Below are 12,819 nucleotides of genomic sequence, written 5' to 3'. Positions count from 1 at the left end.
TGATATAGTGGTCCGATCCAGCTGGTTTTGACATATGAACTGCGTGCAACAGAAAGAGGGAATTCTACAAAGTTTCATAAAGATATCTTTAAAACTGAGAGAATAGTTCGCATAGAAACAGACAGACGGACATGGCTATATCTACTCGGCTGTTGATACTGATCATGGTTATATATACTTTATGGGGTCGGAGATGTCTCCTTCTATGCGTTACACATTTCACGACAAAATTATAATACCCTCTGCAAGGGTATAGCAAGAGAAGCTTTTCTATTAATGCACTAACTAGTTCAAGCGCAAGTATTCCATGTGTTTTATATTTTTAAATTCATTTAAATTCTAGTTCAATTTATTTACCCCGTCGCGTCTATTTGTAATCGCTGTGCGCAATGTGAACAGCTCGAACTGATCGGCATTTTAATCACATTCTCAATATGCTCGAGAGAACACTATAAATACACTCGGAGAAAAAAACCAAATAAGTTTGTACACAAATTAAGTGCAAATGCTGAGAAAATATAATAAAAATCTTGACGTTATTAGTTTTCTTCTGGTTATAATACAGATTAAATAAGTGTTATTTTCTTTCTGGGGAGTATACTAAACCATTCTATCACGTAGTTTCTACATTGAAAAACTCAGGTAATCGTCGTGCCTATCGAAACTGACTTCGCAATGTGGAGAACAACGGTTGAAAACCAGTTCCAGGTAAGCAAATCTGAGTCTAAAATCGTAGCCGCTTGGCTGAACCTGGCCAGGGTTAGGGCTACCCCGGTTAGCCCCTAGATAGCACAGTCGAGCCGCGGACGCTGCGCCGACAACAACTTGAAAGCAAAACTGTTGCTAAATAGAAATCTCATAATCTCGATTCGCGAGCGAGGATCATCATCATCAACATGATGTGGCTGACCCTGCTGGTTGGCGCTTTGACCCTGCTGCTGGCCTGGGACTTTGTACGCAAGCGCCACAGCTGCGCCACATTGAAAAGATCGGGCATTACGGGTCCCTTGTCGCTGCCGTTGTTGGGCTGCGGCATTCAAGCACTGCAGCTGGGCGCAGAGAGTAAGTCTTGGTGTAGATACTACCCCTCTGGTCTGGGCAGCTTCACTTTCACCTCGTCGTGCAGATATCATCGACTATGTTGGCGCTTGCTTTGATAAATATGGCGCGACCTTTCGCATCTGGATACTTGACGAGTCGCTGGTCTACACCAAGGATTTGGGCCACTTTGAGGCCATTCTAAGCAGCACCACGCTGCTGGAGAAGGGTCAGCTGTACCAGTTCCTGCGCCCCTTTCTCAACGATGGACTGTTGTTGAGCGTGGGCCGAAAATGGCACTCCAGGCGCAAAGTCTTTTCCAATGTGTTCCACTTTAAGATATTGGAGCACTACGTGGGCATTATGGACACCCAAAGCGAAGTATTGGTAGAGAAACTAAAGCCAGTTGCCGATGGGCAGCAAGTTGTGGATATGCTGAAGTACGTGTCGCTGGCAGCCCTGGATATCATTACGGGTTTGTGTCGTCTAACTTTATATAACTAGGCCGAGAAAATAATATTTATAATATCTGTTGCTTAGAGACGGCCATGGGCGTGCAGGTGAAGGCACAAAGTGATCAAGAATTTCCGTATATAAAAGCGCTAAAAAGGTAAGCTTAGACAACTTAAACTATGACAAATTCAATTAATTTGTGTAGAGTCTAAAGGCCAGTAATTAAAATGTAGAGCATGTTTGCACGTAATAATTTCGCTCACTTTCAGCGTCGTTAATATCCAGCCGGATCGCATGTTCAAGTTCTCACAACGTTACGAGTGGCTCTTTAGACTGACGGCCCCATTGTTGCATTTGAAGCTAAAGCGAGATATTCGCATCATGCATGACTTCACCGACAAGGTCATTCGAGAGCGAAGAGAGGCGGTGGAGCGGGCCAAGGCCGACGGCAGCTACCGACCGTTGTGTAAGCTGATAGAGATAGGAGAGATAATTTTCCATCAGTAGAATAATCATCATCTGATTTATCGCAGGTCTGGGCGATGAGGACATAGGCAGAAGGCCACAGATGGCACTGCTCGATATACTGCTGCAGTCTTCGATTCAGGGCAGTCCGCTAACCGATACGGACATACGCGAGGAGGTGGACACCTTCATGTTCGAGGGCGATGATACCACCAGCAGCGGAGTCTCGCATGCGCTCTACTGCATCGCCAGACACCCTGAGGTGCAAGCGAAGCTGTACGACGAGCTGCTCCAGGTGCTTGGCAAGAATCGAATGGCGGCAGTCAACCAGGCTCAGCTGCAGGGGCTCAAATATTTGGAGTGTGTCATCAAGGAGACAATGCGACTCTATCCGCCAGTGCCAGCGATTGGCAGACATACCCGAAAGGATCTCCAGATTGGCGAACAGACCATACCGGCCAATACCAGCATCTATTTGGTACTCTACTTTGCGCATCGCGATCCCAAATACTTTCCGGATCCGTTGAGCTTTAAGCCGGAGCGCTTTCTAGATGATACGACAGACAAGCGACAGACATTTGCCTATTTGCCATTCAGTGCAGGACCCAAGAACTGCATTGGCCAAAAGTTTGCCATGCTCGAAATGAAAACGTTGATCAGCAAGGTGATCCGACATTACGAGCTGCTACCCAAAGGGCCAGAGGTAAGCCCAATGATGAACTTCATATTGCGCTCGCCAACGGGCATGAATGTAGCTCTAAAGCCGAGATTCGAATAGGAATCGAAAGTTTGATAGATGTATGTTAAAGATTTATATTGGGATCGGGCAAGTTTCGGGTTTTACTTATAGAGTATTCAAAGATTGTCAACTAACTATTCAGGGTACAAATTATTACAACAGTATAAACTGCATTGAAACTCATCGCAATGCGTAAAGCACATGCATTCCATTATCTATATTAGATGTTTTGAGTCATAGTACTAACATTTGCCAGATTATAAAATTAGGCGTCTCTGGAGAGGGAGAGGAAGAGCGGGATTCAGTTCTGTGTTTGTGTAGCAAATCAGCGCAAAAGTCATAAATAATAGTTTATCTTTTCAAGAAGAGCGCAAATAATGTGATGCAGCTATGCAATTTAAAAGGCGCCACTTCTAGGGACTTGCTGCGCTAAATTATAGATGCAATAAATGAAAATAAAAGTGCAATTCTTATTTTCTTGGAAGTCAGAAAGTAGATTAAATCGGATTTAGTTTCCACACCATTTCTATATGCCACTGTGGAATGACGCGCTGCGAACATGTGAGTAAATAAACAAGCCAGCGGATGGGAGAATATTTATCTAGCATCATTTGAAAATTCGCAAGACGATAAGCAAGGAAATCTTATCAGCTGCCTGGCAGCAGACGTCTTATAGAGTCTGCGTATAAAAGCTGACCAAAACAGACGCACTGCGCCAAAAGCAACTCACCTGCTCTGCTAGAGATATGTCGCTCGGATCTGTGAAATTAATGCTATTCCTGGCGCTGATACTGGCGGCCGCCTCTGCAGAGGGCGTGATCAGGCCACTGCCGCCCTATGTGGGACTGCCGACCCAGGATGGTCTAACCCGGCTGTTCTTCAACTCTCGGGTGACGCGTCGCGATCCCAGGACCTCGGTGTCCTGCTTTGCCGGCTACATTGGCGAATCGAATCTAATTGCGGAGCAGTACAGTGGAGCCTACACCGGATGCCTGCACGAGGCGCAGAATTCACGGCGCGGCATCGACCGAGACTTTCTAGCTACGCGCCGGAGAATCGAACAGTCGGCGGAATCGGTTTGTGGTACCCTAAGAGTCTGCAGCAAGATTAACGGCACCCTCGACTCCTTCAACTGTCATGCCGCAGCGGTAAGTAGTGTCTCCTTTCCCTTCCCCCTGCTGGTGCCGTATTTTAAACAGAATTTGACAGGGTTCGAACAACACCATTTCGACGTACGGCATCTCGGGCAATGCCTCGGAGTCGGCCACGCTGCTGCAGGAACGCTATCGCCTGATCGATCTTCATCATGAGCAATGCAACCACAAGGCGGAGCGCACTTACGTCGAGTCAACGGCCAGCAACTACAACTACCTGCAGGCCTGCCTCGACGGGCGCATCAAGCCGAAGCCATTGCCCAGCAGCACCAGCTCCACCTCAACGACCACAACGACCACGACTACAACAGAGGCACCAACAACAACAACAACAACCACACCGGAGCCAACGACTACGGAAAGCCCAGCCAATCTGGAGGATCAGTTTAAGCAACTTTTAAACTTGTTGAACTAAGAATCAAGAATGCATTCAGCGCACTGTTTAAATTCTAGATTCTGCTGTGAGTTCTTTATTAAACATTAAATATTAGACATCAGATAGTCGCCCAACTAAAGTAGATAAACTTTGTGACAGCATTAATAACTATCACCTTGATATGCCCACACTCTTAAAAAGAGGTTAAAAGGGTATAATGTATTTGTGCAAATGTATGTAACATTCAGAAGAAAGCATATCCGACCCTATAAAGTATATATATGCTTGATCATCATCAATAGCCGAGTCGATCTAGCCATGTCGGAAGGATCTTAGAACCTATTAGAGCTAGAGACAATTAAAATCTAGAGAAATCTAGTGCCCGAGCAGTACGAGTTGACTTCCGATAATCAATAACTTGCCCCGTTTTATAGCTATAGCCAAGCGCGAGCAGCATTTGGTGTTGGTAGAAGCGGGTGCAGGGTATCCCCTAGTCGGGAATTCCCGACTAGAGATGCTTACTTGACTAACTATTGCTTTTTTACTACTAAGAAGATAAAGCAAAAACAGAACTCACAAATTGTTGAGGGGCTCTTCCGCCTTTATTGACACTCAAAGAGCAATAATCATTAGATTAATTACCAAAATGGAGAGTCAAGAAATAGTATTAAGAATTATGCTGCTTATAATAGGATCTTTAAAGCACATTTTAACAGCCGCAACTTCAAGGAGTTTTTTCATAGTCGAAGCCAGAAAATTATGCGCGTTGTTATAAGAGCATCAAGGTAAAAAAAATAACACAGACCCACGCCAAGTCAAAGTTGGAAGCACGATTTGCCTTTTATTGTGGTGAGTCTTTGCCTTTTATGTTCGATTGCCGAGGCGGCGTCATCTCAAAGTTGTTGATTTCTATTGAATTTAGTTGTGTAGGGCTCGGGAGACTAGAGCTTACACACACAAACACACACACACACACACACCTGTTTCCCCAAAGCAGGTGGCTTGTTTATTGGCACAATTGGCGCGGCGTTCGAAGCAGCGACTTTTATGGCCCGACAAGATCGAATGGAACGCATAGTTCCAGTTTAATGTGCACGTGAATGTGAATGTGAATGTGTGTTATTCTTGGTATCCGACAATTGCGCCAAATTCTTCTATGCGTTTTATTGGAAATGCTGCAGCACGTCGCAATTGCAATCGAATCAGCCTTGGTGAAGCAGGTTTCGTGGGCCTGCGGCTCTATTCAGTTAATAGGAAAAACAAAAGGAAACTAAAAACCAGTTGGCGTAAGGTGTTTTAAACGTGAGTGCAAGACTGCTTTAGCAATAAAATTGATGCTATAATCATTGGGTCTTGGCTGCAGATGATAATTAATAGAAAGCCAAGTGCCACATGAACAGAAATCAGACAAATACATTAATTCACACCTTATAGAGTGAGGAAAGCCCAAACATGTTGTACTCAGAATCAGTTATTAATTTGATGTTTTTATTTCAATCTTTTAGTTAATCTTATCTTTTCTTTCTACTATTCGTGGTTGATTAACTGCAATTTCTGAAAAGATCTCCAGCAACATAATAGAATTGCTCATCAGCAATCAATATTTTATGATTTTTGCTTATATTAAGCAAGCTTTAGGCTATGACTAAAACCAAGTACGCACACTTTTCCCCTCGATTCAAACGCCTCAGGTGTCGATGATGAAACATGAGGCGGCATCTTTGCAGCCCACCTGGGGCCCACCTAAGAGTGCACGGTTTATGCTCGCCATTATTGCGAGCTGAGTTTGTGTTTGGATTCTTGGTAAACGAGTTTTTATAAGCTTTTAACTTATAATGCAAGAAATTGAAATAAAAAATAAATAAAAATATGCTTAAAGTAAATACGTGCCGCAAATCAATTGACTGCTTTCCATAAATAGGTGTGTGTGTGTGTGTGTGTGTGTGTGTGTGTGTGTATGTGTGTGGACAACTGGCCAACTGCAGGTGCAGCTAGTTGTCCCCAAAACCAGAAAACAAAATACAAAATAAAATGTAAAAAAGCTGTACGCAAAACTAGTTTTGCGGCAACAACAACACGCTGCACAGAAAAGGAAATCGTCGGCGTTGCTGCCTTTTAAGGCATTTGCCGCTTGCCCCTTGCTGCGTGTTGCGCATGCGCCCCGTGCTATCAGTTTCAGGTGTGTGTGTGTGTGTGTGTGTCACACGTATGTGTATTCAGGTCATTCGCATTTTCACATTTTAAGGCGTGTGTGTTTGCATGTTTTCATTTCGGTAATGCGCCTCACTTGTGTGGCTGCAACTTTTACTTGCCCCGCCTCCAGGACAGCCCGTTGCACTGGCATTGCTTTTGCTTTTGCCTTGCTTGTTACTTAATTGCGCCAAAGTCATTAATAATCGATTAGCCATATGCGCCGACCTGTTTTTTATGATCACATGGAGGATGCCGCAAAGGAAATCGCAGCGAGGCAATTACGTTAACTCTGCTTCGATGTACTCTCAGCTGGTTGCATCCTGCATGACAGTTTGCATTTCCTGCGTTTCATTTAAATATAATTTTTTTTTAATATTTCTAGAGCTGAGCGACACAATTAACAGCGCTGTTCCTTGGTGGTAACAAAAAGAAATGTCAGGCGATGCAATGTCGAATCTATACCTTATGACACAAACTGACAGTAGCCGTTCGAAAAAAAGGTCAAATAATATGCCAATATGCGTAGATTACGAGGAGAATCAATCTAGAATCTAGAATCAATCTGTTCTGGCAAAGCTATAGAAGTTTGCAGTCATTTTCTAGGCGCTGACCCTTTTCCCACAATTGATTTAAAATTGCCTTAGTATATGACAGGAGTATGCTTCAAATCATAGGACAGCAGGGCTGAAGGAGCCTCGTGCCTCGCTCGCGGATCCAAATCAACTCAATTGATTAAATAAACATACATATATATATATATATAGCTCAGGAGGCATTTGCAGAAGCTGCACTCAAAGGGAAGGAAGTTGTCCTCCAAGTGTTTGGAGTGGCAGACAACACAAAGGAAACTCAATAGCGCACAGCACAGATGCAGATGCAGAAGATCCAATGAACCAGAGATATGAAGAGACTGGGCGACAACAATGCTGAAATAGTAAAATGCCCGATGATGATGATAACGCGGCCGAGACAAAGCAATGCCCCACAGACAAAGCGTTTGCTTTGAGCTGACAGCAAAGTCGGAGCTGGAATTATTCTACTCTTTGCACTCGCTCCCGCCCCAAGCGATTCGAATAGTTGATTTGCCTCCGCACGGCCAGCCGCAGATTTATGAGCAGTTCCTCAGACAGCGTGCAACGTGCAGCGTACAACGTGCACCATAAAGTATAGCTGAGACTTGGCCAATTCAGTTCTTGGCCCAGCTCAGACAGGGCAATAATCTTGCACGCAAGGTTCATTGTACCAGGCCACGGATGCTGACTCCTTTTCCTTTCTGTTGATATTTTGGCCAGCTTCTTCTTTCTCAGGGGACAACCGACTCAATATCGATAGAGTATCTAGTATAAACACTTCCATCAAATAGCTAAGCCAGGCCCATGTCAGCGTTACCCAACTGTTTGCTATTAATTCTCATTAAAATGTAATTAAATGCGCACAGTTGAGATAATCAGAATGATATTTAAAAAACATTTCCTGCTCATGTTGCTGTACAGCTTAATTCCATTAAATTAAGATAACGAAACCCGCCGTAATTTTATTATATTTCCATTCTGGCAAAACAATAGGTCGTTCGAAGAAAATTAAAATTTGAAACTTGTTTTTCTTTTATATATTTTGCTTGGAATGGGAAACTAATAAATCTAAACCCGAGTTGATTTCAGCATAAGTTGATTTAGCTTTTAGGCATTCCGCACACATAAATGTAAAAGTTAGTTAGAAAATAGAATGACAGAAAATTTGTTACAAAATTAGGATAGCACCATAATACCCTTTTCACACGTTTTTCGCAGCTTACAGGGTATGTTTACTCATAACTGGAAAAAACAGCTGCAGCATGCGTAAACATCTAACCAGAACAGAAGCATAGACACAATATAACAAAAGAGTCAACGTACTGTGCATTGGCTTGTGTAATACTTAAAAAAGTCAAAAAACGTCAACATCTGGCTATAAAATGTGATCAGGTTTGGCCTAAAAATGTACTTTGTAGGTAGAGCAACAACATGAACAGAGATAAAACAAACTTAAAGTTCGAGTTGGGCCAAACAACTTCATCCATTTCGATTACTCTGCAGCAAGATTTCCCAACAAAAGTATTTATAGCTCTGTCCAGAGAACTTTATGCCCCAATGCATCTGGTTTTTATTCGGGGGGAGGGAAACGTATAATTTATAGCCTGCTTGTTTCTCCATTTTTCCATTTTCCATTTTCTAGCTGTGCCTCGCAGTGCTTACCATTTATAGAAATGTGCTCCTCTATCGATAGATCACAGGTCACGACCGAATGCCGCATTAAAAGCGTTGATAATTCATCATCGCATTCGATGGAGATCTGAAGATCTGCCTGCAGAGCTCAGTCGGTCTATCAATTCAATTATGAGAGCAGCAGGGTCACATATGTCTGCATGTGGAGTATGTGGAGCCGTAACAAGAAAATTTACGGTCAGGGCAACGAAGCTTTAATGCCCTAACATATCGTTGACATGAATTCTAATAATTGCGTTTTGACAGTTCATTATAAGAAACTGCTCTAAAAAGTCGTATAGATCTTTTATAACTATGAATGTCGAACAGCTGTAGATAACATATTTAATTCGAATTTTCAAAAAGGCCATTTTAGATTAAAAGCTGAACGCTCCCGTCTGGCAAATACCTCTAGTTTTCTACATATATATATATATATATATACATATATACATCTATATATGTATGTATACATCTACCATATGCTAATATGCAGTAAATGTAGTTTCGTCTCGCTCACATCAGATGATTAACCCGCAGAGTATTTCACTATTTTCATTGCTAATGCATTTGTCGGCGTGCTTTATTAGCGTTGAGGCTCACGTTTATTACGTGACGTGGAAAAGGTCAGCTTATAGAAGGTATAGATGTGTACGGGGTGCATTTGAATCATTGTTGCGCCGTATAAATGTTAAGACAACCGCAGTATTTCGAATTATCAGACAAGTCTTGCTTATCAAAGAGAAGGCGCTTTTTGTCTATTTATGGACAATCGATCCGCGTGCAATAATAATAATAATAATACTAATGCATATCAAACTGATTATAGACAACTTATCTAACATACATTTATACATAAGTAAGTGGCTGGCCCATAAGTCAAAGAAGTCGACATACCCAAAATTTTCTATTTATTTTGTTGGCAACCACAAATTATGCAAATTCAATGAAAGCGAAAAGGCATAGTTTTTGCAGTCTTTATTTACTTTTTGACTTTACTTTTGTTTATTTAATTTGCCTGGAGGTTGGTTGAAACAACATATATTACGAAACACAACAAACAAAATAATAATGATAGGTCTGATAAGAAGGCGGTAGAGCAATATGCGATAATTCCAACTGAATTGATTGTTGTATTTGAATGTTTTGTAATATGCAGAGATAATGAGAGCGTGATTGATTGATTGATTGATTGAAGAAATTAATATCTATGCTTAAAACGGGACGACCTTGAGCCAAAATATTTATAACAATAGTAAAAAAGACTTCATCTTAGCGGTGCCGACGTTGAAATACCCTTGACAGACAGACGAACGGACATGGCTGTATCGACTACGACAATCAGTAATATATTTTAAAACACATTGTGGCGTCTACTTCTAAGCATTTCACAGACGAAATTATTTAAAATCAACATACCCTTCCTTAACTATGTTACAGGGTATTTCGGACAACAAAGCGGCAACAAATACAACGATCAGTAATATATAGATAAATACGCATTGTGTTTATTTTGACAAAAACACAGACGAATTTTAAAATCAACATACCCTCCCTTAAATATGTTACAGGGTATTTATGGCAACAAAGTCGAGCTACAAAGCGGCTGCAAAACTGTAAGCACCAACAGCAACAGCAACAACAAAATACGCAAAAAGCAATAGACCACAAATGTCCAAGTGCAAATACACAGCAACAGCAACAGCAACAACAAGAGAAAAGGCAACAGCCGCATAAAGTAAGTAAAACAATAAGAATATTAAAACAACAAAAATCTGAGTCGCGGCTGCTGCTGCTGCTGAATCAGCGAATTTTTCAATGGAAGCGAGCAAGGCGATTTACAGTTTTTGGTTATTTTTTGTTGTTGTTGTTGTATTCTGTTTTTATCATCATTACTGTTGTTGCTGGCTGCTTGTGTAGCTCGGTGCAGCAGGTAACGAAGAATGGCGCAAAAGGGGACGAAGCGACAAACGGTCTGTGCAAAACTGGTCAGCTTCGAATAGTATTTGCTCTTTTTTTTTTCTTTCTGTCTCACTCTTGCAAGTACTAAAAACTACCCATAACGAGAAGACGATTGCTTCAGTCTGAGCTGTTGTTACAAACCTGTGTTAATAGCGATGCAGCCCACGAGATTCTCTCACGATTTTGTGCTAAGCAGACGACGGCTGTCTTGCTGCCATTTTTACTTGCGCTTTCAATTGAAGCCAATCATTGGATGCAATTAAATTGAGAACTGATCACAAAAGCGAATAGCGAAAATGCAGCCGAAAATGACGCTTGCAGCTGGCTTTTGTTGCTGCAGTTTTTAGTTATATATTTGGATGCATAATATAAAAGAAACACAGTTATACACACTCACAAACACACACACTGAAGCGTAATAACGTTTACAAACAATATTAAATTTGCATATTTCAATTGCAATTTGTGACCGGCACAAAACACGCGCGAACCGAAAGCAAACACGAAAAAATAAGAGCGTCGTCCGCGACGCGTCCGCTCTCGCCGAATGTACAAACCGAAATAGTCTGCTAATGCAATGTTAACATTCTGCAACTCCTCTGTTATACATTTACCCAAGCGTAAATATTACGTTCGCCCGGCGAACTCCATGTTAACAGCGGCGAAGTGGTGTATGTGTTTATGTATATATGTCGTGCATGGAGCGAAGCAACAGCTGCTAATAGTGCAGATATTTTACTATCCACTGCAAGTGACATTTTAAAATATGTTTTGCAAACAGTGAATGTTTTTTTGCATATCCTCTCTCACTTAACAAAAAAACAATAATTCTTAGTAAAAATTAATAATTATTAGTTTTATTATTTATTTTACTTTGTTACTTTGCACAGAACAGCCTTCAATAGTCGAGCTTAAACTGGGCACAGTGCTCTTCAAACTGCAGCAGAGTCTTGAGCTGCTACATTTGCTGACAATAATGAGCAATTCTGTTAAGCGTAGACACAAACCCTCACGGTTAACCTAACCGAACGAGTGTTGCCACCTCGCTTTTTCCGACCATTTGGCAGATCAGCCACATCAGGAGGGGCGCAGGCGGCAAATTTGAACTTAAGCTTAACCGAACATGCAGGCATTTGTTTATTAGTATCACAGCAGGATAAGTGGCAAACAAACTACAGTTAATTGGGATTTTGTCAACTTTATTATTAATAATTATTATTTGTATTCATTTTAGTGTGTCACGCAAAAATATGTGGCAAATTGTTGTGTTTTCATTTTAAATAAATTGTCTATAAAATAAATAGATATTTTTTCTTCCAATATGTATTTGTATATTATTTAGTAAGCAATGCAAATTCAACTTATGATAAACATTTCCATTTATGCATTTATACAAAGTATATTCTATCGCATTTGTTTTTGTTGCACACAATTTGGTAGCTGTTGTTGTTGTTGTTGTGGGTACAGCACCTGCAGTTGACGTTGTTGTTGTTGTTGTTGTTGTTGTGTCTGTTGCGGCGCCTGAACGGGACGCCAATAATAGCATCTGGCAACTGGTTTCACTTTGACAAGGAAACTTTTGCTGGTTCTTTGTTTCGGGAAATTTGCGTTGAATTATTGTTGAATCAATAAACAAAACTGATTTTTAACACAAACAAAAATGTGTGTTGAAATATGAAACATAAACCAAATTTAACAAAATCCCGCTGGAAATTCAGTCAGCACTGATTACAGGGTATGCCAAAGGCAAGCAGCCCTTTTCAATTGAGTTTCTTGTACAATTGCAAATGTTGCTTAGGTGTAAAAAGTTTTGTAGTTTATAAATTACACATTCGTGGAACCAGTCTTGAGAAGCACACACACACACACACATTGATGCACTGTCTGTATGTGTGCGTGTGTGTGTGTCGTGAAACTGTTAGTTAACAGCGGCTTGTCGAAATATGAAACATAAACCAAATTTAACAGAATCCCACTGTAAATTCAATCACAACTGATTACAGGGTATGCCAAAATCAATCAGCTCTTTTCACTTGCCAATTTTGCTTAGGTGTAAAAAATGTTGTAGTTTTGTAGGTTATAAATTACACATTTGTGGAACCAGTCTTGAGAAATGCAGACACGCACACACTCATTGATGCACTGTCTGTCTGTATGTGTGTGCGTGTGTGTGTGTGTGGTATTTACAGCTCACCC

At 41.3% G+C, this 12,819-nt stretch overlaps 3 protein-coding genes across 11 annotated transcripts in view; 2 read left to right on the top strand and 1 right to left on the bottom strand.

Annotated features, from left to right (window-relative positions):
• LOC135429145 (supervillin-like) overlaps positions 1 to 12,819 on the bottom strand; it is a 111,940-nt gene that overhangs the window by 23,458 nt on the left and 75,663 nt on the right. The window contains exon 1 of one of the 9 annotated variants that reach the window (XM_064683371.1): positions 10,765 to 11,160. The exons of 6 other annotated variants lie outside the window; for them this stretch is intronic. Coding sequence is in view for 2 of the 3 variants with exons in the window: in XM_064683365.1 (XP_064539435.1) it covers positions 12,028 to 12,211 (184 nt within the window). In the remaining variant the exon portion in view is untranslated. Of the gene's footprint in view, positions 1 to 10,764; positions 11,161 to 11,927; positions 12,212 to 12,819 lie in introns of those variants that run through there. 2 more of the 9 variants (XM_064683365.1, XM_064683367.1) reach the window with 2 other exon arrangements.
• Positions 599 to 3,162, top strand: LOC135429118 (probable cytochrome P450 4d20). Its single transcript, XM_064683323.1, has 5 exons — positions 599 to 1,062; positions 1,127 to 1,513; positions 1,579 to 1,648; positions 1,761 to 1,957; positions 2,025 to 3,162. Exons 1-5 carry the CDS (start codon positions 897 to 899, stop codon positions 2,732 to 2,734), a joined length of 1,530 nt encoding a protein of 509 aa, XP_064539393.1. The 5' UTR covers positions 599 to 896; the 3' UTR covers positions 2,735 to 3,162.
• Positions 3,400 to 4,364, top strand: LOC135429119 (uncharacterized). Its single transcript, XM_064683324.1, has 2 exons — positions 3,400 to 3,843; positions 3,905 to 4,364. Exons 1-2 carry the CDS (start codon positions 3,442 to 3,444, stop codon positions 4,262 to 4,264), a joined length of 762 nt encoding a protein of 253 aa, XP_064539394.1. The 5' UTR covers positions 3,400 to 3,441; the 3' UTR covers positions 4,265 to 4,364.

This window comes from Drosophila montana, unplaced genomic scaffold (genome assembly GCF_035044405.1).
Source record: "Drosophila montana isolate Dmon_TW-CO22-7 unplaced genomic scaffold, ASM3504440v1 contig_2592_1, whole genome shotgun sequence".
Lineage (NCBI taxonomy): Eukaryota > Metazoa > Arthropoda > Insecta > Diptera > Drosophilidae > Drosophila > Drosophila montana.
The sequence above is the reverse complement of the archived record's forward strand: the minus strand, read 5'-3'. Positions and strand labels throughout refer to the sequence as shown.

Coding starts and splice junctions, on each gene's coding strand:
- LOC135429118 (XM_064683323.1), top strand. CDS start 897: ATGATGTGGCTGACCCTGCTGGTTGGCGCTTTGACCCTGCTGCTGGCC. Junction 1,514..1,578: donor AGCCCTGGATATCATTACGG/GTTTGTGTCGTC, acceptor TCTGTTGCTTAG/AGACGGCCATGGGCGTGCAG. Junction 1,958..2,024: donor CGGCAGCTACCGACCGTTGT/GTAAGCTGATAG, acceptor GATTTATCGCAG/GTCTGGGCGATGAGGACATA.
- LOC135429119 (XM_064683324.1), top strand. CDS start 3,442: ATGTCGCTCGGATCTGTGAAATTAATGCTATTCCTGGCGCTGATACTG. Junction 3,844..3,904: donor TCAACTGTCATGCCGCAGCG/GTAAGTAGTGTC, acceptor AGAATTTGACAG/GGTTCGAACAACACCATTTC.